General features: G+C 45.9%; 1 protein-coding gene across 1 annotated transcript in view; it reads left to right on the top strand.

Annotated features, from left to right (window-relative positions):
* The window catches only part of HMGA2 (high mobility group AT-hook 2), a 494,709-nt gene extending 470,450 nt beyond the window's left edge, over positions 1-24,259 (top strand). Inside the window, exon 5 of the mRNA XM_077265189.1 lies at positions 24,162-24,259. Within this exon, the coding sequence (XP_077121304.1) occupies positions 24,162-24,179 (18 nt within the window). The 3' untranslated portion in view covers positions 24,180-24,259. The remainder of the gene's footprint in view (positions 1-24,161) is intronic.
* The last annotated feature ends 3,271 nt before the right edge of the window (positions 24,260-27,530 follow it).

The following is a 27,530-nucleotide window of genomic DNA, read 5'->3' as shown; positions in this document are numbered from 1 at the left end:
AGGCTTAAACTTAGGAGACGAGACCTTCATAGGAACAAATCGAGAAGACAACCAAACCAGGTCCCCAACACAAAGACGAGGACCGACACGCCGATGACGATTAGTGAACTGTTGAGTCTTCTCCTGGGACAACTTCAGATTGTCCACAACCTGTCCCCAAATCTGATGCATTCTATCAACCACAGCATCTACTCCAGGACAATCCGAAGACTCCAATTGACCGGACGAAAAGCGAGGGTGAAACCCTGAATTACAAAAAAATGGAGAAACCAAAGTGGCAGAACTGGCCCGATTGTTAAGGGCAAACTCTGCCAATGGCAAAAAATCAAGCCAATCGTCCTGATCAGCAGACACAAAACACCTCAAGTAAGTCTCCAAGGTCTGATTAGTACGCTCAGTCTGGCCATTAGTCTGAGGATGGAATGCAGACGAAAACGACAAGTCGATGCCCATCCTGGCACAGAACGCCCGCCAAAATCTAGACACAAACTGAGTACCCCTGTCAGAAACTATATTCTCAGGAATACCATGCAAACGCACAACATTCTGAAAAAATAGAGGGACCAGCTCAGAGGAGGAGGGCAATTTGGGCAAAGGTACCAAGTGAACCATCTTGGAAAAACGGTCACACACCACCCAGATGACGGACATCCTACGAGAAACAGGAAGGTCAGAAATAAAGTCCATAGAGATGTGCGTCCAAGGCCTCTTAGGAATAGGCAAGGGCAACAACAACCCGCTGGCCCGGGAACAGCAGGGCTTAGCCCGAGCACAAACATCACAAGACTGCACAAAAATACGTACATCTCGAGACAAGGAAGGCCACCAGAAGGACCTAGACACCAGATCCCTGGTGCCAAAAATTCCAGGATGACCTGCCAACGCGGAAGAGTGAACCTCCGAAATAACTCTACTGGTCCAGTCATCAGGGACAAACAGTCTACCAGGCGGACAGCGATCAGGCCTATCCACCTGAAACTCCTGCAAAGAGCGCCGCAGGTCTGGGGAGACAGCTGACAATATCACCCCATCCTTCAGGATGCCAGTCGGTTCGGAATCACCAGGCGAGTCAGGCTCAAAACTCCTAGAGAGGGCATCCGCCCTCACATTCTTAGACCCAGGCAGATATGAGACCACAAAGTTAAATCGAGAGAAAAACAACGACCAGCGCGCCTGTCTAGGATTCAGACGCCTGGCTGACTCAAGATAAATTAGATTTTTGTGGTCAGTCAAGACCACCACCTGGTGTCTAGCACCCTCAAGCCAATGACGCCACTCCTCAAATGCCCACTTCATGGCCAAGAGCTCCCGATTTCCAACATCATAATTTCGCTCAGCGGGCGAAAACTTTCGAGAGAAAAACGCACATGGTCTCATCACTGAGCAGTCAGGACCTTTCTGCGACAAAACTGCACCTGCTCCGATCTCGGAAGCATCTACTTCAACCTGGAACGGGAGCGAAACATCAGGCTGGCGCAACACAGGAGCAGAAGAAAAGCGGCGCTTAAGCTCCCGAAAGGCCTCCACAGCCGCAGAGGACCAATTAGCAACATCAGCACCCTTCTTGGTCAAATCAGTCAAAGGTTTAGCAATGGCAGAAAAACCCGCTATGAATCGGCGATAGAAATTAGCAAATCCCAAGAATTTCTGAAGACTCTTTAGAGAAGTAGGTTGTATCCAATCACAAATAGCCTGAACCTTAACAGGGTCCATCTCCATAGATGAAGGGGAAAAAATATATCCCAGAAAGGAAATTCTCTGAACCCCAAAAATACACTTTGAGCCCTTCACAAATAGAGAATTAGCTCGTAAAACCTGAAAAACTCTCCTGACCTGTTGAACATGAGATTCCCAGTCCTCCGAAAAAATCAAAATATCATCCAAATACACAATCATAAATTTATCCAGATATTCACGGAAAATATCGTGCATAAAGGACTGAAAAACGGAAGGGGCATTCGCGAGACCGAAAGGCATTACCAAATACTCAAAATGGCCTTCAGGCGTATTAAATGCGGTCTTCCACTCATCCCCCTGCTTAATCCGCACCAAATTATACGCACCACGTAGATCGATCTTAGTGAACCACTTCGCCCCCTTTATGCGAGCAAAAAGATCAGTCAGTAAAGGTAACGGGTACTGGTATTTAACAGTAATCTTATTCAGAAGTCGATAGTCGATACAAGGTCTCAATGAACCATCCTTTTTACCCACAAAGAAAAACCCTGCCCCCAATGGAGACAAAGAGTGGCGAATATGACCCTTTTCCAAAGATTCTCTGATATACTCCCGCATAGCAGTATGTTCAGGTACAGACAAATTAAACAAGCGACCCTTAGGAAATTTACTACCGGGAATCAACTCAATAGCGCAGTCACACTCTCTGTGAGGGGGGAGAGAATCAGTTTTAGGCTCCTGAAAGACATCATAAAAATCTGACAGAAATGCTGGGATCTCAGAGGGAGTAGATGAAGAAATGGGAACCAAAGGTGCATCCCCATGAATCCCCCGACATCCCCAACTCAGCACAGACATTGATCTCCAGTCCAAGACTGGATTATGAATTTGTAACCATGGTAATCCAAGTACTAATACGTCATGTAGATTATATAACACAAGGAAACAAATAATCTCCTGATGGTCTGGGGAAAGATGCATAGTCACTTGTGTCCAATATTGTGGTTTATTGCTAGCCAAAGGTGTAGAATCAATACCCTTTAAGGGAATAGAAACCTCCAGAGGCTCTAAATCAAACCCACAACGCTTGGCAAAGGACCAATCCATGAGACTCAGAGCGGCGCCAGAATCCACATAAGCATCCACAGTAACAGATGATAAAGTACAAATCAATGTCACGGACAAAAGAAATTTAGACTGCAAGGTACCCATAGAAAAAGATTTATCAACCTTTTTATCAACCTTCTTTATGCGTTTAGAGCATGCTGATATAACATGAGCTGGATCTCCACAATAGAAGCACAACCCATTTTTGCGCCTGTAATTCTGTCGTTCGCCTCTAGACAATACACTATCGCATTGCATATGCTCTGGTGCCTTTTCAGAGGTCACCGCCAAATGATGCACAGGTTTTTGCTCAGAAGATACCGCCATATGGTGCACAGGTTTTTGCTCAGAAGATACCGCCATATGGTGCACAGGTTTTTGCTCAAAAGATACCGCCATATGGTGCACAGATTTTTGCTCAGAAGATACCGCCATATGGTGCACAGATTTGCGCTCCCGTAAACGCCGATCAATCTGGATAGCCAATTTCATGGCATCATTCAGACCTGTAGGCACAGGGAACCCCACCATGACATCCTTCACGGCATCAGAGAGGCCTTCTCTGAAATTCGCTGCTAGAGCGCACTCATTCCATTTAGTAAGTACCGACCATTTACGAAACTTCTGGCAGTATATCTCAGCTTCATCTTGCCCTTGGGAAAGAGCTATCAAGGCTTTCTCAGCCAAAATCTCTAAATTAGGTTCTTCATAAAGCAACCCCAAAGCCAGAAAAAACGCATCTACATTTAATAACGCAGGATCCCCTGGCGACAATGCAAATGCCCAACTTTGTGGGTCACCCCGCAATAGAGAAATAACAATTTTAACCTGTTGCGCAGGATCACCAGCAGAGTGAGATTTCAGAGACAAAAACAATTTACAATTCTCTCTGAAATTCAAAAAACGGGATCTGTCTCCGGTAAAAAATTCAGGCATAGGGATCTTAGGTTCAGACATTGGAGCACGTATAACAAAATCTTGTAAGTTCTGGACCTTTGAAGCCAGGTTATTCAGACCTGCAACCAAACTCTGTGGATCCATGATTCAAACAGGTGTAACCAAAGCCATTCAAAGATTAAGAGGAGAGGAAAAAAAAAAAAAAAGGCTGAAGACTGCAGTTTAAGCAAGGAGTACAAATAAGCACTAAGGTGCACTTTCCAAACACAGAAGGAAAAAAAAACCTTTTCATATCCTTTCCTGCTTTAGTGCATAGTTTTAACACATGTGGGCCGGCCAAACTGTTATGATTTTCCCAATGGCAGGGAAATCAAAAATAACAAACGGACTAGCTCTCGGGTGATGGAAACTAAAGTGACCGTGACCTGAACCTGACACAACACTGGAAGTAGCCGGGGAGTGTTTCCTACGATGCCCTAGACACCACGCGCCAGCCGGAGATCTAACTACCCCTATCAGAGGAATATACAGGCCTGCCTTACCTCCAGAGATGAACCCCAAAAGGAGATAGCAGGCCCCCACAAATATTGACGGTGAGTCAAGAGGAAAAGACATACGTAGGATGAACAGCAGATTTAGCACAGTGAGGTCCGCTTACTAGATAGCAGAAGTACAGGAAAGAGTTACTTCACAGTCAACTTCAAAACACTACTCAAAAACACCATCCTGAAATTACTTTAAAACTCCAGTGACAACTCATGCCACTGGAGTGGCAATTTCAGTCCACGAGAGCTTCCAGCTGCAGAGAGTCACATTGCAGATAGCTGGACAAAAAATAACATTAACTAGGAACAAAATTCAACTTAGCTGAACTGGAACTTGAGGCAGGAGAATGCAACAGAATGCTACTGATACATTGTTGGCCGGCATCGGACCAGCAGCCAAGCAGCCTTAAATAGGAAACTCCCCTAATGGGTGTCAACAGGTGATCAAGGATAGAAGAAGGCAAATAAGTGGCAATACCATAAAACACCACCGGGGGAGCCCACAAACAGAATTCACAACAGGCGGAAGAAAAGCGGCGCTTAAGCTCCCGAAAGGCCTCCACAGCAGCAGGGGACCAATCAGCAACATCAGCACCCTTCTTGGTCAAATCAGTCAAAGGTTTAGCAACATCAGAAAAACCAGTTATAAATCGACGATAAAAATTAGCAAAGCCCAAAAATTTCTGAAGGCTCTTAAGAGAAGAAGGCTGCGTCCAATCACAAATAGCCCGAACCTTGACAGGATCCATCTCAATGGAAGAGGGGGGAAAAATGTACCCCAAAAAAGAAATCTTTTGAACCCCAAAAATACACTTAGAACCTTTCACACACAAGGAATTAGCCCGCAAAACCTGAAAAACCCTCCTGACCTGTTGGACATGAGAATCCCAGTCATCCGAAAAAATCAAAATATCATCCAGATACACGATCATAAATTTATCCAAATATTCACGGAAAATGTCATGCATAAAGGACTGAAAGACTGAAGGGGCATTTGAAAGACCAAAAGGCATTACTAAATACTCAAAATGGCCCTCGGGCGTATTAAATGCGGTTTTCCACTCATCCCCCTGCTTAATTCGCACCAAATTATACGCCCCACGAAGATCAATCTTAGAGAACCACTTAGCCCCTTTTATTCGAGCAAACAAATCAGTCAGCAGTGGCAGAGGATACTGATATTTGACTGTAATTTTATTCAAGAGTCGATAATCAATACACGGCCTCAAAGAGCCATCTTTTTTAGATACAAAGAAAAAACCGGCTCCTAAGGGAGATGAAGAAGGACGAATATGTCCCTTTTCCAGGGACTCCTTAATATATTCTCGCATAGCAGCATGTTCAGGTACAGATAGATTAAATAAACGACCCTTTGGAAATTTACTGCCCGGAATCAGATCTATGGTACAATCGCAATCTCTGTGAGGAGGTAGTGAACCAAGCTTAGGCTCCTCAAAAACATCACGATAATCAGATAAAAATTCCGGAATCTCAGAGGGAATAGATGACGAAATGGAAACCAAAGGTACGTCCCCATGAGCCCCCTGACATCCCCAGCTTAACACAGACATTGCTTTCCAGTCAAGGACTGGGTTATGAGATTGTAACCATGGTAATCCGAGTACCAAAACGTCATGTAGATTGTACAACACAAGGAAGCGAATCATCTCCTGATGGTCTGGATTCATACGCATAGTCACTTGTGTCCAGTATTGTGGTTTATTACTAGCCAATGGTGTAGAGTCAATACCCTTCAGAGGTATAGGAACTTCCAGAGGCTCTAGATCAAACCCACAGCGCCTGGCAAAGCACCAATCCATTAGACTCAAAGCGGCGCCAGAGTCGACATAGGCATCCGCAGTAATTGACGATAATGAACAAATCAAGGTCACAGACAGAATAAACTTAGACTGTAAAGTGCCAATTGAAATAGACTTATCAACCTTTTTTGTACGTTTAGAGCATGCTGATATAACATGAGTTGAATCACCACAATAGAAGCACAACCCATTTTTTCGCCTAAAATTCTGCCGTTCGCTTCTGGACAGAATTCTATCACATTGCATATTTTCTGGAGCCTTCTCAGAAGACACCGCCAAATGGTGCACAGGTTTGCGCTCCCGCAAACGCCGATCAATCTGAATAGCCATTGTCATGGACTCAATCAGACCTGTAGGTGCAGGGAACCCCACCATAACATCTTTAATGGCATCAGAGAGACCCTCTCTGAAATTCGCCGCCAGGGCGCACTCATTCCACTGAGTAAGCACAGACCATTTACGAAATTTTTGGCAGTATATTTCAGCTTCATCTTGCCCTTGAGATAGGGCCATCAAGGCTTTTTCAGCCTGAATCTCTAAGTTAGGTTCCTCATAAAGCAACCCCAAAGCCAGAAAAAACGCATCCACATTGAGCAATGCAGGATCCCCGGGTGCCAATGCAAATGCCCAGTCTTGAGGGTCACCCCGCAGCAAGGAAATTACTATCCTAACCTGCTGTGTGGGATCTCCAGCGGAGCGAGATCTCAGGGAAAGAAATAATTTACAATTATTTTTGAAATTCAGGAAACGAGATCTATCCCCGGAGAAAAATTCTGGTATAGGAATTCTAGGTTCAGATATAGGAGCATGAATAACAAAATCCTGTAAATTTTGAACCTTCGTAGCAAGATTATTCAAACCTGTAGCCAAACTCTGAGGATCCATTTTAATCAGGTGAGATCAGAGCCATTCAAGGATTAGAAGGAGAGATAGAGACAAAGGCTGCAATTAGAGCAGAAATGCAACTAAGTCAACTATAGAGCAAGCTCAGAGGAAAAAAAAATCAAAAAAAAAATCTGCAGACTTCTTTTTCTCTCCTTTCTTCTGCCAACGGTTTTAACACTGGGCTGGCCATACTTTCATGGTTCCCAATGGCAAGGGAACGTCAGAGAACATAAATAACAGAACAGCTCTTGGGTGATGGAATCTCGAGCTGACCGTGAGCTAAACCTACCACACAACTAACAGTGGCCGGGTGGCGTACCTACGTTTTATCCCTAGACGCCTAGCGCCAGCCGGAGGACTAACTAACCCTAATAGAGGAAAAGACAGACCTGGCTTACCTCTAGGGAAATTCCCCCAAAAAGGAGACAGAAGCCCCCCACATATATTGACGGTGAGTTCAGAGGAAAAGACATACGCAGTATGAAGGTAGGTTCAGCAAAGCGAGGTCCGCTTACTAGATAGCAAGAAGATACAATAGGGAACTTCACGGTCAGCTGAAAACCCTATTAAAGTACCATCCCGAAATTGCTTTAAGACTCATGTGTCAACTCATGACACCGGAGTGGCAATTTCGGCCCACAAGAGCTTCCAGCTACAGAAAAATAACATAACTGTGAACTGGAACAAAAATGCAAAACAAACTTAGGACTAAGAGTCCAACTTAGCTGATAGTAGTCTAGAAGCAGGAACATGCAACAGAAAGGCTCTGGTTACATTGATGGCCGGCACTAGAGTAACTGAGCAGCAAGGCTAAATAGGATACACCCATATCCTGATGGAAACAGGTGAACAGAGAAAGTGAAGCACACAAGTCCAGTACCACCAGTGACCACCGGTGGAGCCCAAAAACCAAACTCACAACAAGCTCCCATAGAATGTAATACAGCCAGTAATGCAGCTAGCCCACATAGAATGTAATGCAGCACAGCCCCATAGAATGTAATACAGCACAGCCCCCATAGAATGTAATGCAGCACAGCCCCCATAGAATGTAATACAGCACAGCCCCCATAGAATGTAATACAGCACAGCTCCCATAGAATGTAATACAGCCAGTAATGCAGCCAGCCCACATAGAATGTAATGCAGCACAGCCCCCATAGAATGTAATAAAGCACAGCCTCCATAGAATGTAATGCAGCACAGCCCCATAGAATGTAATGCAGCCAGCCCCCATAGAATGTAATGCAGCCAGCCCCATAGAATGTAATGCAGCCAGCCCCCATAGAATGTAATGCAGCCAGCCACCCATAGAATGTAATGCAGCCAGCCCCCATAGAATGTAATGCAGCACAGCCCCCATAGAATGTAATGCAGCCAGTCCCCATAGAATGTAATGCAGCCAGCCCCCATAGAATGTAATGCAGCACAGCCCCCATAGAATGTAATGCAGCACAGCCCCCACAGAATGCACTGCAGCTAGCCCCCATAGAATGTAATGCAGCACAGCCCCCATAGAATGTAATGCAGCACAGCCCCATAGAATGTAATGCAGCACAGCCCCCATAGAATGTAATGCAGCACAGCCCCATAGAATGTAATGCAGCACAGCCCCCATAGAATGTAATGCAGCACAGCCCCCATAGAATGTAATACAGCACAGCCCCCATAGAATGTAATGCAGCACAGCCCCATAGAATGTAATGCAGCACAGCCCCCATAGAATGTAATACAGCACAGCCCCATAGAAAGTAATACAGCACAGCTCCCATAGAATGTAATACAGCCAGTAATGCAGCCAGCCCCCATAGAATGTAATACAGCACAGCCCCCATAGAATGTAATAAAGCACAGACCCCATAGAATGTAATGCAGCACAGCCCCATAGAATGTAATGCAGCAAAGCCCCCATAGAATGTAATGCAGCACAGCCCCCATACAATGTAATGCAGCACAGCCCCCATAAAATGTAATGCAGCCAGCCCCCATAGAATGTAATGCAGCACAGCCCCCATAGAATGTAATGCAGCACAGCCACCCATAGAATGTAATGCAGCACAGCCACCCATAGAATGTAATGCAGCACAGCCCCCATAGAATGTAATGCAGCCAGCCCCCATAGAATGTAATGCAGCACAGCCCCATAGAATGTAATGCAGCACAGCCCCCATAGAATGTAATACAGCACAGCCCCCATAGAATGTAATGCAGCACAGCCCCCATAGAATGTAATGCAGCACAGCCCCCATAGAATGTAATGCAGCCCCCCAATAGCCCCACAATCCAGTTATCACTCAGTGATATATTTAAAATAAAAAAAAACACTCACCTCTCCTCGTGCCCAGTGCTGCTCTTGGCTATGGTCTCAGCAGCTGCAGTCTGCCCGGTCACACAGCAATTGCGCGATGATACGACGTCAACGCGCACCTGCAGTGTCAGTGCCAGGCAGAGCAGGGAATGATGGGAGAGGGAGAGTCAGCAGACGCTCTCTCCTCCATCATTGCATTCAACTGTGATGAATGCAGCGGCACTGGCGGGGGGGAGTCAGCGCTGGCGAGCGGCCCACGACTGCCACCGGCCCTTCTGGCATTTGCCAGAACTGCCTGATGGCCAGTCCGGCCCTGCCAGGACCGGGATGGGGGCCAATCATACCAGATTAAGGATGGGGCCCTGCATATCAGGATAGGGATGGGGCATGTATACTAGGACAAGATGGGGGACCCTGCATACCTGGATAGGGATGAGGGGGACCATTTTTGCCAGGATAGGGATAAGGGGGCATGCATACCAGGATGGGGATGAAGAAACCATGCTTACAAGGATAGGGATAAGGAGCCATGCATACCAGGATGAGGATGAGGATGAGGGGACCATGCATACCAGGATGGGGATGAGGGAGCCATGCATACCAGGGTAGGGATGATTGGGACCATGCATACCAAGATGGGGATGAGGGAGCCATGCATATCAGGGTAGGGATGAGGGAAAAAAGAAGAAAAATGTCCAGCTCTACCGAATCCGTGAAGATAACATTTCTTTATTCACAAACTTGTAACATAGAGGGTACAAACTTCAGCATAAACCATGTGGGTGTGAATCTCAACGTGTTTCTGGAGACTAAGCTCCCTTAATCATGATGGCATAGGGATGAGGGAGCCATGCATACCAGGGTAGGGATGAGGGGGGCCATGCATACCAGGATAGGCGTGAGGGGCCCATGTGTATCAGGATGGGGATGAGGGGACCATATATACACCAGGATAGGGGATATTTAGTACAGATTTGACCACATTTTTTGCTTCAATTTTTTTTCCTAATTTCCTCCTCTAGAACCTAGGTGCGTCTTATGGTCTGGTGCGTCTTATAGTCTGAAAAATACGATAATTGAGTTAGTGTCAGATAGAAAAGAGTAAAAAAAATAATAATAATAATTTAGATTAGTTGATAGCATTAGATTAATGACAGTAAAATATACTATAGTAATCATTGCATACTACAGAACTGTTTACTAAATTGAGTTAGGGTTAGTGTCAGAGCGGAAAAAAAGAATCCGATCTGTGCATGTGTCCTACAGCTGTTGACCGCTGGTCACTGACGCACATCACTGATTGTTGGGGGTTTTTGTAAAAAAAATAATAAAGAAATAATTTATATTAGGGATAGTAAAAATATATCTTGGTAATCGTCATCTACTACAGTTTTTTTTTTACTGAAGTGAGTTAGGGTTAGTGTCAGTGCGGAAAAAAGAATCACATCAGTGCATCCATCCTACAGCCTTCTCTTCTAAATATAAAAAGTATATACCAAGCACTCACACACACCTGAGTAAAATTTGGTACACAAACACTGCATAAGTGAAGAAATGTCCCGCTCCTCCCAATCACTGTATTTAGCGGTGGAGGCATACACCTTCTTTGCCTCCGACGCTGATAGTGAGGGAGAGGATCCTACCTTCTTTTATTTTTCATCCTCGCCCTCCTCTTCCTCAAGTGATACTGAACCACCACACAAACGTCCCCAGGACAGAAACTGAATCAGCTCCCACCACTACTGACTCCGTATGGACCTCATGCCCCAAAGATTGAGCTACTGATTCCTGATTTTGTGGTGCAATCAGGAATCAAATTTGACACCACCGGCTTCACAGAAATAGACTATTTCAAAGTCATTTTCTCTGAGGTTTTTGCAAACCTCATGGTGGCCTAAACAAAATTGCACGCCCAGCAATTTTTGACACAAAGCTGCCCTTCATCATTTTCTAACTGGACCCCTGTAGATGCAGTAGAAATGATAACATTTTGGGGCCTAGTCCTTCACATGAGTTTAGTGAAGGAGCTAGAACTTCGGCAATATTGGAGTATTGATGCTTTATACAATACTCCAGTGTTCCACAAGGCTATGACCCATACATTTTTTGAGGTAATCCAAAAATGTTTGCATTAAAGTGATAATGCACAATTTCCTCCCTGAGATGACCCCAACTTTGACTGTCTTTTCAAAGTTCAGCCAGTCATTGATCACTTTAGCAACAAGAATGCTGACGTACGCTCCCCAAAGGGACATCTGCACGGATTAGTCCCTAATCAATTTCAAGGGGAGGCTCAAATTCCGGCAATACCTGCCCAGTAAGAGGGCCAGGTACGGAATTAAGCTCTACAAACTGTGTGAGAGTACCCCAGGGTACACCCACAGTTTTAGAGTTTATGAAGGGAAGGACACTTGGATTGAACTCTCTGAATGGCCCCCAGTCCTGGGACGGAGATGGAAAATTGTGTGGGATTTGGTGACCCCACCAATGGATAAAGGTTAGCACCACTACATAGATAACTTTTACCCCATCATCCCATTCTTCAAGTCCATCTTTGCGAGAGCTACCGCAGCATGCAGTACTGTCCGCAGAAATCAGAAAGGCCTCCCTAAGACACTAAATGGGCAGCTATTCAGAAAGGGTGAGAGCAGAGCCTAATGTAGCGATAACATGATGGAGGTCAAGTACAAGAACAAGAGGGATGTCATTTTCTTGACCACCATACATGGTAATCGCCGCAACCTCACCACTGTACAAGGTACCTCTACACAGCTCCACAAACCACACTGTATACTGGTGTAAAACAAGAACATGGGGGAAATCGATCTCTCTGATCAAGTCCTCCAACCGTACAGTGCCATGTAAAAAGTCAGCTGTGGTACAAGTTGCTGTCCGTGCACATCACACAGATTGCAATGTACAACACTTACATGCTATCATGATATGCAGACCAAGCTGGTACATCGTACCTACAGTTCCAGGAGTTATTAATCAAGGTCCTAATCTTTGGAGAACAGGAAGGCATGCACCCCAGTACTTCTGGAACTGAAGATGTTTATATCGTACCAGGCCAATATTTCCCCAGGGAGGTCCCTCAAAGCACAAACAAAGGAAGATTGCAAAAGAGGTGCTGAGTGTGTTACACAAGGGGGATACGCAAGGACACTACTTATCAAGGCGACAACTGCCCCGACAAACCTGGCCTGTGTAAAAAAAGAATGTTTAAACTGTAACACACATCCATGGACTGCTAAATTAATTTCTGACACACAACTCATGTTTGCCAATGTGACGAACACTACACAACTCACGTATGCCAATCTGATGCACGCTAAACTACTCACGTATGCCACTACATTATAAAATTCATATATCAGGAAACAGTAGATCAGTTCCAAAATGGGGTTACTTGTGGGGGATTTCCACTGATTAGGCACATCAAGGGCTCTCCAAACGCGACATGATGCCTGAAGACCATTCCATCAAAGTCTACATTTTAAAATCACTCCTTCCCTTCCAAGCACAGCTGTGAGCCGAAACGATAGTTTTCATCCACATATGGGGTATCAGCTTACTCAATAGAAATTTACCAACAGATTTTAAGGTCCACTTTGTCCTGTAACCCTTGTCAGTTTAAAAAAAAAAAAAAAAGGTCCTAAATTAAAATTTTTTGTTGAAAAAAATTAGTTTTGTTTTATTTTCTCAAGTCAACATTATAATTTTCTGCAAAGCACCTGAGGGTTCAAGGTACTCGCCACACATCTCGATAAATTCTTTGGACGATCTAGTTTCCAAAATTATGTCAATTATGGGGTATTTGCACTGTTTAGGCATATCAGGGGCACTCCAAACGAAAACGTAAAATTTTTGTGAAAAAAATTTAAATTTTCAGTTTTTCCATTCACATTTCATTAATTCCTGTGAAGCACCTGAAGGGTTATAAACTTCTTGAATGTGATTTTGAGCACCACGAGGGGTTCAGTTTTTAGAAAGGTGTCACTTTGGGGTATTTTCTGTCATATAGGCACCTCAAAGTCACTTAAAATGTGATGTAGTCCCTAAAAGAATGTTTTCTTTTTATCTTGTTAAAATGATAAATTGATGGTTAGACATGTGGAAAATGTTATTTATTAACCCCTTTCTGACATTAGACGTACTATCCCGTCGAGGTGGGGTGGGCCCGTATGACCACCGACGGGATAGTACGTCATATGCGATCGGCCGCGCTCACGGGGGGAGCGCGGCCGATCACGGCCGGGTGTCAGCTTACTATCGCAGCTGACATTCGGCACTATGTGCCAGGAGCGGTCACGGACCGCCCCCGGCACATTAACCCCCGGCACACTGCGATCAAACATGATCGCAGTGTTCCGGCGGTATAGGGAAGCATCGCGCAGGGAGGGGGCTCCCTGTGTGCTTCCCTGAGACCCCCGGAGCAACGCGATGTGATCGCGTTGCTCCGAGGGTCTCTTACCTCCTCCTCCCTGCAGCAGGCCCGGATCCAAAATGGCCGCTGCATCCGGGTCCTGCAGGGAGGTGGCTTCACTGCGCCTGCTCAGAGCAGGCGCCGGGAAGCCTGGAGCTGTGCACGTCAGATCGCTGATCTGACACAGTGCACAGCAAAGTGTCAGATCAGCGATCTTACACTATAACATGATGCCCCCCCCCCCCCCCCCCCCCGGGGCAATGTTATAGTGTAAAAAAAAAATATTCACATGTGTAAAAAAAATTTAAAAAAATTCCCCCCCCCCAAAAAAAAATATATATGTACTGTTCCTATAAATACATTTCTTTATCTCAATAAAAATAAATAAATAAAAGTACACATATTTAGTATCGCCGCGTCAGTAACGACCCGACCTATGAAACTGTCCCGCTAGTTAACCCCTTCAGTGAACACCGTAAAAAAAAAACGAGGCAAAAAACAACGCTTTATTATCATACCGCCAAACAAAAAGTGGAATAACACGTGATCAAAAAGACTGATATAAATTACCATGGTACCGCTGAAAACGTCATCTTGTCCCACAAAAAACGAGCCACCATACAGTGTCATCAAAGAAAAAATAAAAAAGTTATAGTCCTCAGAATAAAGAGATGCAAAAATAATTATTTTTTCTATAAAATAGTTTTTATCGTATAAAAGCACCAAAACATAAAAAAAGATATAAATGAGGTATCGCTGTAATCGTACTGACCCGAAGAATAAAACTGCTTTATCCGTTTTACCAGTGTCTATAGAAAAAACAGCCGCACACTCAAGACTTGCAGGTTTTTACGTGAAAGTTGTATTTTTTATTATTAGTACAGGCATCACCAAATACTTATTCGTGTTCAGAGAAAATGACGGATGCATCACCAATGTGACGGACTCAGTGCTACAGGACCCTTGCAGACTCCGTGTGGTTTTGACAAAGACCAGCGTTGGTCGAAACATTAACCGTAACTTAAAGTATCCGTCATTTTCTCTGAACAAGTATTTGGTGATGCCTGTACTAATAATAAAAAATACAACTTTCATGTAAAAACCTGCAAGTCTTGAGTGTGCGGCTGTTTTTTCTATAGACACTGTGACTTTGTGTTCAGCCTGCACCTTTTTTCCATGCGGAGTGCACCACATCTCTTGTACTGCCTTATCCATTTTACCAAACGTGGAACGGTATGAACGCCTCCCCCAAAAGAAATTAATGAATAGCTGGTTTTTGGTCATTCTGCCTCACAAAAATCGGAATAAAAAGCGATCAAAAAATGTCACATGCACGAAAATGTTACCAATAAAAACTTCAACTCGTCCCACAAAAAAACAAGACCTCACATGACTCTGTGGACCAAAATATGGAAAAATTATAGCTCTCAAAATGTGGTAACGCAAAAAATATTTTTTTGCAATAAAAAGCATCTTTCAGTGTGTGACGGCTGCCAATCATAAAAATCCGCTAAAAAACCCGCTATAAAAGTAAATCAAACCCCCCTTCATCACCCCCTTAGTTAGGGAAAAATTTAAACATTAAAAAAATGTATTTATTTCCATTTTCCCATTAGGGTTAGGGCTAGGGTTAGGGTTGGGGCTAGGGTTAAGGCTACAGTAAGGGTTGGGGCTAAAGTTAGGGTTAGGGTTGGGGCTAAAGTTAGGGATAGGATTTGGATTACATTTACGGTTGGGATTAGGGTTAGGGGTGTGTCAGGGTTAGGGGTGTGGTTAGGGTTACCTTTGGGATTAGGGTTAGGGATGTGTTTGGATTAGGGTTTCAGTTATAAATGGGGGGCTTCCACTGTTTAGGCACATCAGGGGCTCTCCAAACACGACATGGCGTCCGATCTCAATTCCAGCCAATTCTGCGTTGAAAACCGTGCTCCTTTCCTTCCAAAAAAAAGATTTTTTATTTTCACGGCTCTGCGTTATAAACTGTAGTGAAACACTTGGGGGTTCAGAGTTCTCATAAAACATCTAGATAAGTTCCTTGGGGGTCTAGTTTCCAATATGGGGTCACTTGTGGGGGGTTTCTACTGTTTAGGTACATTAGGGGCTCTGCAAATGCAATGTGACGCCTGCAGACCAATCCATCTAAGTCTGCATTCCAAATGACGCTCCTTTCCTTCCGAGCTCTGCCATGAGCTCAAACGGTGGTTCCCCCCCCACATATGGGGTATCAGCGTACTCAGGACAAATTGGACAACAACTTTTGGGGTCCAATTTCAACTGTTACCCTTGGAAAAATACAAAACTGGGGGCTAAAAAATAATTTTTGTGGAAAAAAAAAATAATTTTTATTTTCACAGCTCTGCGTTATAAACTGTTGTGAAACACTTGGGGGTTCAAAGCTCTCACAACACATCTAGATGAGTTCCTTAGGGGGTCTACTTTCCAAAATGGTGTCACTTGTGGGGGGTTTCAATGTTTAGGCACATCAGTGGCTCTCCAAACGCAGCATGGCGTCCCATCTCAATTCCTGTTAATTTTGCATTGAAAAGTCAAACGGCGCTCCTTCCCTTCTGAGCTCTCCCATGTGCCCAAACAGTGGTTTACCCCCACATATGGGGTATCAGCGTTATCAGGACAAATTGTACAACAACTTTTGGGGTCCAATTTCTTCTCTTACCCTTGTGAAAATAAAAAATTGGGGGCGAAATATCATTTTTGTGAAAAAATATAATTTTTATTTTTTTACGGCTCTGCATTATAAACTTCTGTGAATCACTTAATGGGTCAAAGTGCTCACCACACATCTAGATAAGTTCCCTAGGGAGTCTACTTTCCAAAATGGTGTCACTTGTGGGGGGGTTTCAATGTTTAGGCACATCAGGGGCTCTCCAAACGCAACATGGCATCCCATCTCAATTCCAGTCAATTTTGCATTGAAAAGTCAAATGGCGCTCCTTCGCTTCTGAGCTCTGCCATGCGCCCAAACAGTGGTTTACCCCCACATATGGGGTATCGGCGTACTCAGGACAAATTGTACAACAACTTTTGGGGTCCATGTTCTCCTGTTACCCTTGGTAAAATAAACCAAATTGGAGCTGAAGTAAATTTTTTTGTGAAAAAAAGTTAAATGTTCATTGTTATTTAAACATTCCAAAAATTCCTGTGAAACACCTGAAGGGTTAATAAACTTCTTGAATGTGGTTTTGAGCACCTTGAGGGGTGCAGTTTTTAGGATCGTGTCACACTTGTTATTTTCTATCATATAGACCTCTTAAAATGACTTCAAATGAGAAGTGGTCCCTAAAAAAAAATGGTGTTGTAAAAATGAGAAATTGCTGGTCAACTTTTAACCACCCTTATAACTCCCTAACAAAAAAAAATGGTGGTTCCAAAATTGTGCTGATGTAAAGTAGACATGTGGGAAATGTTACTTATCAAGTATTTTGTGTGACATTTCTCTGTGATTTAATTTTAATTGCATAAAAATTCAAAGTTGGAAAATTGCGAAATTTTCTAAATTGTTGCCAAATTTCCGTTTTTTTCACAAATAAACGCAGGTAATATCAAAGAAATGTTACCACTATCATGAAGTACAATATGTCATGAGAAAACTATGTCAGAATCACCGGGATCCGTTGAAGCGTTCCAGAGTTATAACCTCATAAAGGGACAGTGGTCAGAATTGTAAAAGTTGGCCCGGTCATTAACGTGCAAACCACCCTTGGGGGTAAAGGGGTTAAAACCAAAACCATTTTCAAATTTGTAATTGGCACACAGAACAATTGAAATGACCAAATGTACTCTTACAGGGAACCTGGCAATTCCAAAATCACAATTTACCAGCAGATGTTGTGGTAATCTGTAGTTAAATTGCATTGAAATCATGCCTGGAAGGCCTGCTGGAGCAGCTGCTACAGGGAGAAAATTAAAGCAGAGAATGATTGTTCAAACTAACTTCTGCCACTTGGTGCTTCATAGCGGGGCCAGTCATTTATATACACCTTCCCTGCCTTGTTTTCCCTCAATCGTCACCCTCTCTTGTTTGATTGACAGCTCTGGCTTCATAGAGGCAGAGATAGATAGAAACTAGGCAGGTGGGAAGGTGTATATAAATGATTGGCTCCGCCATGAAGCACCAAGTGCCTGTTTTTGGTTTGAACAGTCATTCTGTGCTGATAAGAGTTTTATTTTCCCAGCAGAGGAATCATTGGATCAGTATAGGGAGCTGTTACAGTCTCCACTCACTATTCAGTGAGCATGCTGATATCACTCCCCTTGCCATTGACATTGCTCTGCAACATGTGTATATCTGTAAACCACCTGTTAGGGCTAGCGGAACGCACCTAATGAATGTATATATTTTATTAGGATAGATGCGTTCGCAGCCCGGGGTCCACCGTGCAGGAGAACCTGCTGCTAGCAAATAGCGGAACTAAATGCCGGTGTTAGCTAACTCTGTTACTTCACAGAGGAGCCGTGAACTCAAAGCACTGCGCCCTGTTAGACTCCACAGAGGCACAGGCTAACTGTCTAAACAAGAACAGTCAGTGGTCTTGCATGCACACGAAACTCCTCGCCGGAGGTGCCAGCATTCTAGGGGCTTATTTCGGCCAGGTCCCTGAACACACAAGCATACAAACTCCTCGCCGGAGGTGCCAGCATTCTAGGGGCTTATTTCAGCCGGGTCCCTGAACACACTCATACAAGACCACACTGGCGCAAAGTACATAAATAAAAGCAATACTAGCGCATGGCCGTGTGGCCATGCGAACCTTAAATAGTTGCAGCACGTACAGGACCTTCCAAGAAGGACCAATGAGAGACTGCCACAGAGCGTGAGCACCTACAGGACCTTAGCTGCAGTGTCTGATCATGTGACCCTCGATCTCCACTGAGAGATCTTACTCTGGGCATGCTCAGAACGAGAAAAGCAGGACTTAGTCCCAGGAGCGTCTGCTCGCTGCTGCCCAGCACTGACTACAATGGCAGAAGCAGGAAAAGCAGCAGCAACTCTCTGTACAGAGTCAGACTGAGTGAGACGCTGGGACCGACGTCTCCGATGAGCAGACTCCACTGCGGCAGGAGAAGAATGGGAGACCGCAGCGGTGAAGGCCCGAGATTCCCCCTGTGCAGAGATGGGAACTCAACCCCTAACATTACCCCCCCTCCTAGGGCACCCCCTCCTTGGACCTCGCTACGCTCGAAGGCAGCAATGAGCTGCGGAGCCCGAATGCGCTCAGCTGGCTCCCAGGACCTATCCTCAGGACCGTAACCTTTCCAGTCCACCAAATAAAATTTTTTGCCACGAACCACCTTGCACCCCAAAATAGCGTTCACCTCGTAATCATCCGTAGAAGAACCCGATGTCTCGGCAGATGACTCAGAAAACCGGGACATGTATACAGGTTTCAAGAGGGACACATGAAAGGTGTCGGTGATATCCAGGCGTGGCGGAAGGGCTAAACGATAGACCACAGGGTTAACCTGTTCGAGGACCTTGAAAGGGCCCAAGTAGCGAGGTGCAAACTTAGTGGACTCAACTGGCAGCCTGATGTTACGGGCGGAAAGCCACACTAAGTCGCCGGGAGCAAAAGTCAGAGCGGGGCGCCAATGTGCATCGGCGGAGGACCTTATTCTCTCCTTGGAGGCCTGAATGGCATCCTGAGTGCGGTCCCAAATATCCCGTGCTTCCACAGCCCAGTCTGCCACCCTGGAGTCGGCAGAAGACACGGGCATAGGCACAGGTACCCACGGATGCTGACCATAGTTGAGGAGGAATGGGGTTTGTCCAGTGGAGTCGGCAACCGCATTGTTCAGCGCAAACTCTGCCCACGGTAGCAAGGATACCCAGTCATCCTGCCTGGCTGAGACAAAATGTCGCAGATATGTGACCAAGTTCTGATTGGCCCTCTCTACCAATCCATTTGTCTCGGGATGATATGCGGAAGAGAGATTTAACTCAATGCTGAGAAGACGACAAAGCTCTCTCCAGAACCGAGACGCAAACTGGGGACCCCAGTCACTGACAATCTTGTCTGGCATACCGTGTAGGCGAAAGATGTGCTTTATGAACAACACTGCCAAGGCCCGTGCTGAAGGTAACCGCGGAAGCGGCACCAAATGCACCAGTTTGGAGAAGTGATCGGTGATAACCCAAATGATGGTACAGCCCCGAGACTTGGGCAAACTCACCACAAAGTCCATCCCGACCATCTCCCAGGGCCTGTCTGCCACCGGCAATGGATAGAGTAACCCAGCTGGCCATTGTCGAGGAGACTTATTTTTGGCGCAGGAGACAGACACCAGAATATAATCCCTGACATCACGGACCATATGTGGCCACCAATATGTCCTCGCCAACAGCTCAGATGTCCTTTTTGTCCCAAAATGTCCACCCACCCTGGACGAATGAGCCCACGAGAGAACCTCCGGTTACAAATTGGAAGGTACAAAAGTCTTGCCCGGAGGCACAGACTCTAGCGAATCCGGAGCTACAGTTCTCAGGCTCTCAGTGGGGACAATAAGCTGAGGCTCCTCTTCCTCCTCCACAGATGACACAATGGAGCGAGAGAGAGCGTCGGCACGAATGTTCCTCTCCCTAGAAAGAAAATGGAGGGTGAAATGGAACCGGGAGAATAACAAGGACCATCTAGCCTGGCGAGAACTTAACCGCTGGGCTGTCTGCAGGTACACCAAATTTTTATGGTCTGTGAAGACTTGGAAAGGAAAACGAGCTCCCTCCAAGAGATGTCTCCACTCCGAGAAGGCCAACGTCATGGCCAGCAACTCCCTGTCCCCGATGGAATAATTCCTCTCTGCTGGTGAGAAGGTCTTTGAAAAGAAGAAGCAAGGATGCTTCCGACCTTGAGCATCTTTTTGGAAGAGGACTGCTCCAGCACCAACAGATGAGGCATCCACCTCCATGATAAATGGTTTGTCTACATCGGGGCGATGTAGGATGGGAGCGCTAGCGAAGTGTGACTTAATGGAATTAAAGGCCTTGGAGACCTCCTCAGACCACAATTTGGGATTTGCTCCCTTCTTGGAAAGGGCAACCAAGGGAGCTACCAACGTTGAGAAGTGTGGAATGAACTGTCGATAGTAGTTAATGAACCCCATAAAGCGCTGCACCGCTTTAAGAGAATGGGGTTCCTGCCAGTCCATCACAGCCTGTAGCTTGGCAGGATCCATAGCCAAACCCTGGGCAGAGATGATATAACAAAGAAATGGCAAGGACTCCTGTTCAAACACACACTTCTCCAACTTGGCGTAGAGGGAGTTTGCCCGTAAGAGGTCAAAGACTTTGCGAACATCTCTCTGATGGGAGTCGATATCTGGAGAGTAGATGAGAATATCATCCAGATAGACTACGACCGAGGTGGTGAGCATATCCCGGAAGATGTCGTTCACAAAGTCTTGGAAAACGGCTGGGGCATTACAGAGCCCGAAGGGCATCACCAGATACTCATAGTGCCCATCCCTGGTGTTAAAAGCCGTCTTCCATTCGTCCCCCTCACGGATGCGAATCAGGTTGTAAGCACCCCGCAGATCTAATTTTGTAAATACCCTTGCTCCCCGTAGCCTATCAAAAAGCTCAGATATCAGGGGTTATGGGTATTTGTTCTTAACGGTGATGGCGTTAAGACCCCTGTAGTCTATACATGGATGCAGTTCCCCATTCTTCTTCTGAACAAAGAAGAACCCAGCCCCAGCAGGCGACACTGACTTCCTGATGAACCCTCTTGCCAGATTCTCTTGGATGTACTGAGACATAGCCTCCATCTCCGGGAGAGATAACGGATAAACTCGACCTCGGGGAGGCTCAGCACCAGGCAAGAGATCAATAGGACAGTCATAGGGGCGGTGAGGCGGAAGGGTCTCCGCCGCCTTTTTGGAGAACACGTCCGCATGAGACCAGTATTGTTTGGGGAGAGAGGATAGATCTGCGGGTACCTCTGTAGTAGCAACCTGAACGCACTCCCTTTGACACCTACCCTCACAAGACTCACCCCATCCCAAAATTCTGCCTGAAGACCACTCGATATGTGGAGAGTGGTACCGTAACCAAGGTATCCCCAACAGGACCTCATCAATACCCTCAGGTATGACGAGCAGAGATATTGTCTCCTGATGGGATGGCGAGATGGACAGAGTAAAAGGAATGGTCTGGTGAGTTATCTGTGAAGGCAGTGTCGACCCATTCACCACTCATACCGTAACTGGTTGCGCTAGCATAACCAGGGGTATTGCGTGACGTTGGGCAAAGGCGGAAGACATGAAATTGCCCTCCGCCCCAGAATCCACACAGAGCTCTACTGAGCTGGAAGATGAGCCAATAATAATTGTCCCCTTAAAGGACAATTTTGAGGCAAACATCTCCGTATCTAGAGTACCTCCACCGACTACCACTAGAGGCTGACGTCTCCTCGATCGCTGGGAACATCTGGTGGCAAGATGTCCAGACTGCTGGCAAACATGACAGACCTTGGATGCCCAAGCGGTCCGGGACTTAGAAACCGCTCGTGACACCTCCCTGGCCTCATGTGACTCAGGAACCAGGACCGGGGGTTCCAGAGGTCTGGCGAAGGTGGGAGCCAGCCAAAACCTCTGCCTACACTGGGCTCGCTCGAACCTCCGCTCGTAAAAACGGAGGTCAATACGGGTAGAGACAGTTATTAACTCCTCCAGTGTGGCTGGAATCTCCCTAGTGGCCAGAGCGTCCTTAACGTGATCAGCCAGCCCCCTCCAAAATATGGGGATAAGGGCTTTATCCGACCACTCCAGCTCTGAAGCTAAAGTTTGGAAACGGATGGCAAATTGGCTGACCAAGGACTCACCCTGAGTTAATGCCAGCAGTTGGAACGCCGTATCATGGGTGACTTGAGGTCCTTGGAAGACCTGTTTCAGAGTGCTCAGAAACAACAGAGCACTCTGCACCACATGATCGCCACGCTCCCACAGCGGCGTAGCCCATTCCAACGCCCTGTCCAACAAGAGGGACACAATAAATCCCACCTTAGCACGCTCTGTGGGAAAACGTGCAGCCAGAAGCTCAAGGTGAATAGAGCACTGACTCATGAATCCCCTACAAGATCTGCTTTCTCCAGAAAATTTTTCTGGGAGCGGGAGGCGCGAAAATGTCGGAACAGGGGTGGCAGTGGACAAGGTTGCTGCAGCCACGCTAGCAGCCTGTACAGCAACTGTGGAAATATCCACAGCTGAGGTTGAGCTCTCGAGAGCCGCCAACCTACCCTCCAGCTGCTGGATATACCGCAAAGATTGCTGTATGTCCGCCATTTACTAGCCAGACCCTGGCGCTAGTATTATGTTAGGGCTAGCGGAACGCACCTAATGAATGTATATATTTTATTAGGATAGATGCGTTCGCAGCCCGGGGTCCACTGTGCAGGAGAACCTGCTGCTAGCAAATAGCGGAACTAAATGCCGGTGTTAGCTAACTCTGTTACTTCACAGAGCAGCCGTGAACTCAAAGCACTGCGCCCTGTTAGACTCCACAGAGGCACAGGCTAACTGTCTAAACAAGAACAGTCAGTGGTCTTGCATGCACACGAAACTCCTCGCCGGAGGTGCCAGCATTCTAGGGGCTTATTTCGGCCAGGTCCCTGAACACACAAGCATACAAACTCCTCGCCGGAGGTGCCAGCATTCTAGAGGCTTATTTCAGCCGGGTCCCTGAACACACTCATACAAGACCACACTGGCGCAAAGTACATAAATAAAAGCAATACTAGCGCATGACCGTGTGGCCATGCGAACCTTAAGTAGTTGCAGCACGTACAGGAACTTCCAAGAAGGACCAATGAGAGACTGCCACAGAGCGTGAGCACCTACAGGACCTTAGCTGCAGTGTCTGATCATGTGACCCTCGATCTCCACTGAGAGATCTTACTCTGGGCATGCTCAGAACGAGAAAAGCAGGACAGTCCCAGAAGCGTCTGCTCCCTGCTGCCCAGCACTGACTACAATGGCAGAAGCAGGAAAAGCAGCAGCAACTCTCTGTACAGAGTCAGACTGAGCAGGACGCTGGGACCGACGTCTCCGCTGAGCAGGCTCCACTGCAGCAGGAGAAGAATGGGAGACCGCAGCGGAGATGGCCCGAGATTCCCCCTGTGCAGAGATGGGAACTCGACCCCTAACACCACCCTTGGGGGTAAAGGGGTTAACTATTTGTGTGACATATTTCTCTGATAAGAGTGCATAAAATTGCAAAATGTTCCAACTTTTTTGCCAATTTTCTGATTTTTTTCACAAACGCAAGTCATATCGAACAAATTTTACCATTATCATCACAATATGTCACAAAAAAACAATATCAGAATCAGTGAGATCTGTTGAAGCGTTCCAGAGTTATTACCACATAAAGTGACACCTGTCAGAATTATAACATTTGAGCTAGTTATGAAGGTGAAAACAAGCTTTTGGGGTAAAGGGGATAAATATCCATCTCACATTTAATATCTTTTTTTTTTTCTTTTCAGTTAGTTTTTTGGACCTAGAGATTACCCAGATAAACAACTCCAAATTGTATAGGAAATCGATGGCAACAAACAGCTAGCTCCATTATCCAAACCCTGGCAAAAATTATGTAATCTCCGGCCTTGGAGGATGTTCATTCAATTGTTTAATTTTGTAGAAAAAAAGCAGATCACAGACATGGCACAAAACTAAACTCATTTCAAATGGCAACTTTCTGGCTTTAAGAAACACTAAAATCAAGAATAAAAAATGTGGTAGTCAGTAATGGTTACTTTTTTTTGGTTACTAACCAAGCATAGGGTAAAAATTATAGAGTCACTCAATTATGAGGGAAAAAATTATGGAATCACCCTGTAATTTTCATTCCTAAGACTAAAGGTACCTTCACACTAAACGACTTTGCAACGATAACGATAGCGATCCGTGACGTTGCAGCGTCCTGGATAGCGATATCGTTGTGTTTGACACGCAGCAGCAATCTGGATCCTGCTGTGATATCGCTGGTCGTTGCTGAAAGTCCAGAACTTTATTTGGTCGTCAGATCGGCGTGTATCGTCGTGTTTGACAGCAAAAGCAACGATGCCAGCAATGTTTTACAATGGTAACCAGGGTAAATATCGGGTTACTAAGCGCAGGGCCGCGCTTAGTAACCCGATGTTTACCCTGGTTACCATTGTAAATGTACGAAAAAAAAGTACATACTCACCCTCTGATGTCTGTCAGGTCCCTGGCCATCTGCTTCCCGCACTGACTGTGAGCGCCGGCCTGGTAGACCAAGGAGGACATAAAAGCGTCAAGACTGGAAACTTAAAGCAATATGTCTCCAAAACAGGAAATGCACAACAAAACAAATGAGGAACGAATGGGTGGAAACTGGAGTCAACATCTGTGTCCGAACTGTAAGAGACCGCCTAAAGGAAAAGGGATTTACATACAGAAAAGCTAAACGAACGAAAGCCATCATTAACACCTAAACAGAGAAATACAAGGTTACAATGGGCTAAGGAAAAGCAATCGTGGACTGTGGATGACTGGATGAAAGTCATATTCAGTGATGAATCGCGAGTCTGCATTGGGCAAGGTGATGCTGGAACTTTGTTTGGTGCCGTTCCAATGAGATGTATAACGATGACTGCCTGAAGAGAACATGCACATTTCCACAATCATTGATGATATGAAGCTGCATGTCAGGTAAAGGCACTGGGGAGATGACTGTCATTACATCTTCAATAAATACACAAGTTTATGTTGATATTATGGACACTTTTCTTATCCCATCAATTGAAAGGATGTTTGGTGATGATCAGTAGCATAGCTAGCAGGGGGGCAGAGGGTGCGGTCGCCCCGGGCCCACCACTCACATGGGCCCACCCGGAGCTATGCATTGCTACACTTAATTATATCAGTGTGCACAGCCCGCCGATATAGTTACTGTAAGCTCCGTGGTAGAGAAGAGGGAGACATGATCTCCCTGCACTACCGTGGGCAGTGGCTGAAGAGAGCAGAACATATTCCCCAAAGCAGCCCCCCCATGCTGATACACGCTGTCACTGAGTGCCAGCACTGTACCTGACCTGACAGCTGCCTGTCTCCAGTATACTGAAGACACGCCCACATTGCACGCTGAGTACTGGGCATGTCTGCTGCAGAGCAGACAGGAAGAAGGAGCATCTTTTTCCAGTGAGAGAGGAGCAGGACACAGTGGTGTAAGTACAGATCCCACTACTACTCTACTCTGCTGCTCTCCTGATAAGACCCAGCAGGATTCCTGCGCTGTATCTGCAGTTTTTAAGGCACTGAAGATTTGTGGGGGCTGGTCAGTAATGTGATGTGCACTCACCCTGGCTGCAGGACCCCACAGAGGAGGATATACGGTATGTCTCTTCCCTATATATACCATATATGGGAAAGGGTCAAATATCCTCATGTGTGGGGTCCTGCAGCCAGGGTCACGTCCATGAGTGCACATTACTGACCAGTCTTGTCAGTATATATATATATATATATATATATATATATATATACTAGATTGTGGCCCGATTCTAATGCATCGTGTATTCTAGAATATGCATGTCCCTGTAGCATATGGACAATGATGATTCCAGAATTCGTGGCAGACTGTGCCCGTCGCTGATTGGTCGAGGCAACCTTTATGACATCATCGTCGCCATGGCAACCATTATGACATCTACGTCGATACTGTGCCCGTCGCTGATTGGTCGAGGCCTGGTGGCCTCGACCAATCAGAGACGCTGGATTTCCATTATGACATCATCGTCGCCATGCTGTGCCCGTTGCTGATTGGTCGAGGCCTGGCGGCCTCGACCAATCAGAGACGCGGGATTTCCAGGACAGACAGACAGACAGACGGAAAAACCCTTAGACAATTATATATATAGATATATATATACACTCACCGGCCACTTTATTAGGTACACCTGTCCAACTTCTTGTTAACACTTAATTTCTAATCAGCCAATCACATGGCGGCAACTCAGTGCATTTAGGCATGTAGACATGGTCAAGACAATCTCCTGCAGTTCAAACCGAGCATCAGTATGGGGAAGAAAGGTGATTTGAGTGCCTTTGAACGTGGCATGGTTGTTGGTGCCAGAAGGGCTGGTCTGAGTATTTCAGAAACTGCTGATCTACTGGGATTTTCACGCACAACCATCTCTAGGGTTTACAGAGAATGGTCCGAAAAAGAAAAAAAATCCAGTGAGCGGCAGTTCTGTGGGCGGAAATGCCTTGTTGATGCCAGAGGTCAGAGGAGAATGGGCAGACTGGTTTGAGCTGATAGAAAGGCAACAGTGACTCAAATCGCCACCCGTTACAACCAAGGTAGGCCTAAGAGCATCTCTGAACGCACAGTGCGTCGAACTTTGAGGCAGATGGGCTACAGCAGCAGAAGACCACACCGGGTACCACTCCTTTCAGCTAAGAACAGGAAACTGAGGCTACAATTTGTACAAGCTCATCGAAATTGGACAGTAGAAGATTGGAAAAACGTTGCTTGGTCTGATGAGTCTCGATTTCTGCTGCGACATTCGGATGGTAGGGTCAGAATTTGGCGTAAACAACATGAAAGCATGGATCCATCCTGCCTTGTATGGAGCATCTTTGGGATGTGCAGCCGACAAATCTGCGGCAACTGTGTGATGCCATCTGTTATGACCCCAATGGCGAGGGTCTCAGAGGAACGTGGAAGTCTGCAGAATACAAAAATCCAGCTCATAGGGCAGTGGTAACTGGGTTGACCATATATCTACTCCTAACGCCAACACTAGAAGTAGCCGGGGATCATTCCTACGTTGATTCTAGATGACACGCGCCAGCCGGAGAATCTAGCTACCCCTAGTAGAGGAAAACAA

The sequence above is a fragment of the Ranitomeya variabilis genome, chromosome 5, assembly GCF_051348905.1.
Source record: "Ranitomeya variabilis isolate aRanVar5 chromosome 5, aRanVar5.hap1, whole genome shotgun sequence".
In the NCBI taxonomy this organism is placed as follows: domain Eukaryota; kingdom Metazoa; phylum Chordata; class Amphibia; order Anura; family Dendrobatidae; genus Ranitomeya; species Ranitomeya variabilis.
This window is presented reverse-complemented; position numbering and strand designations above follow the sequence as displayed.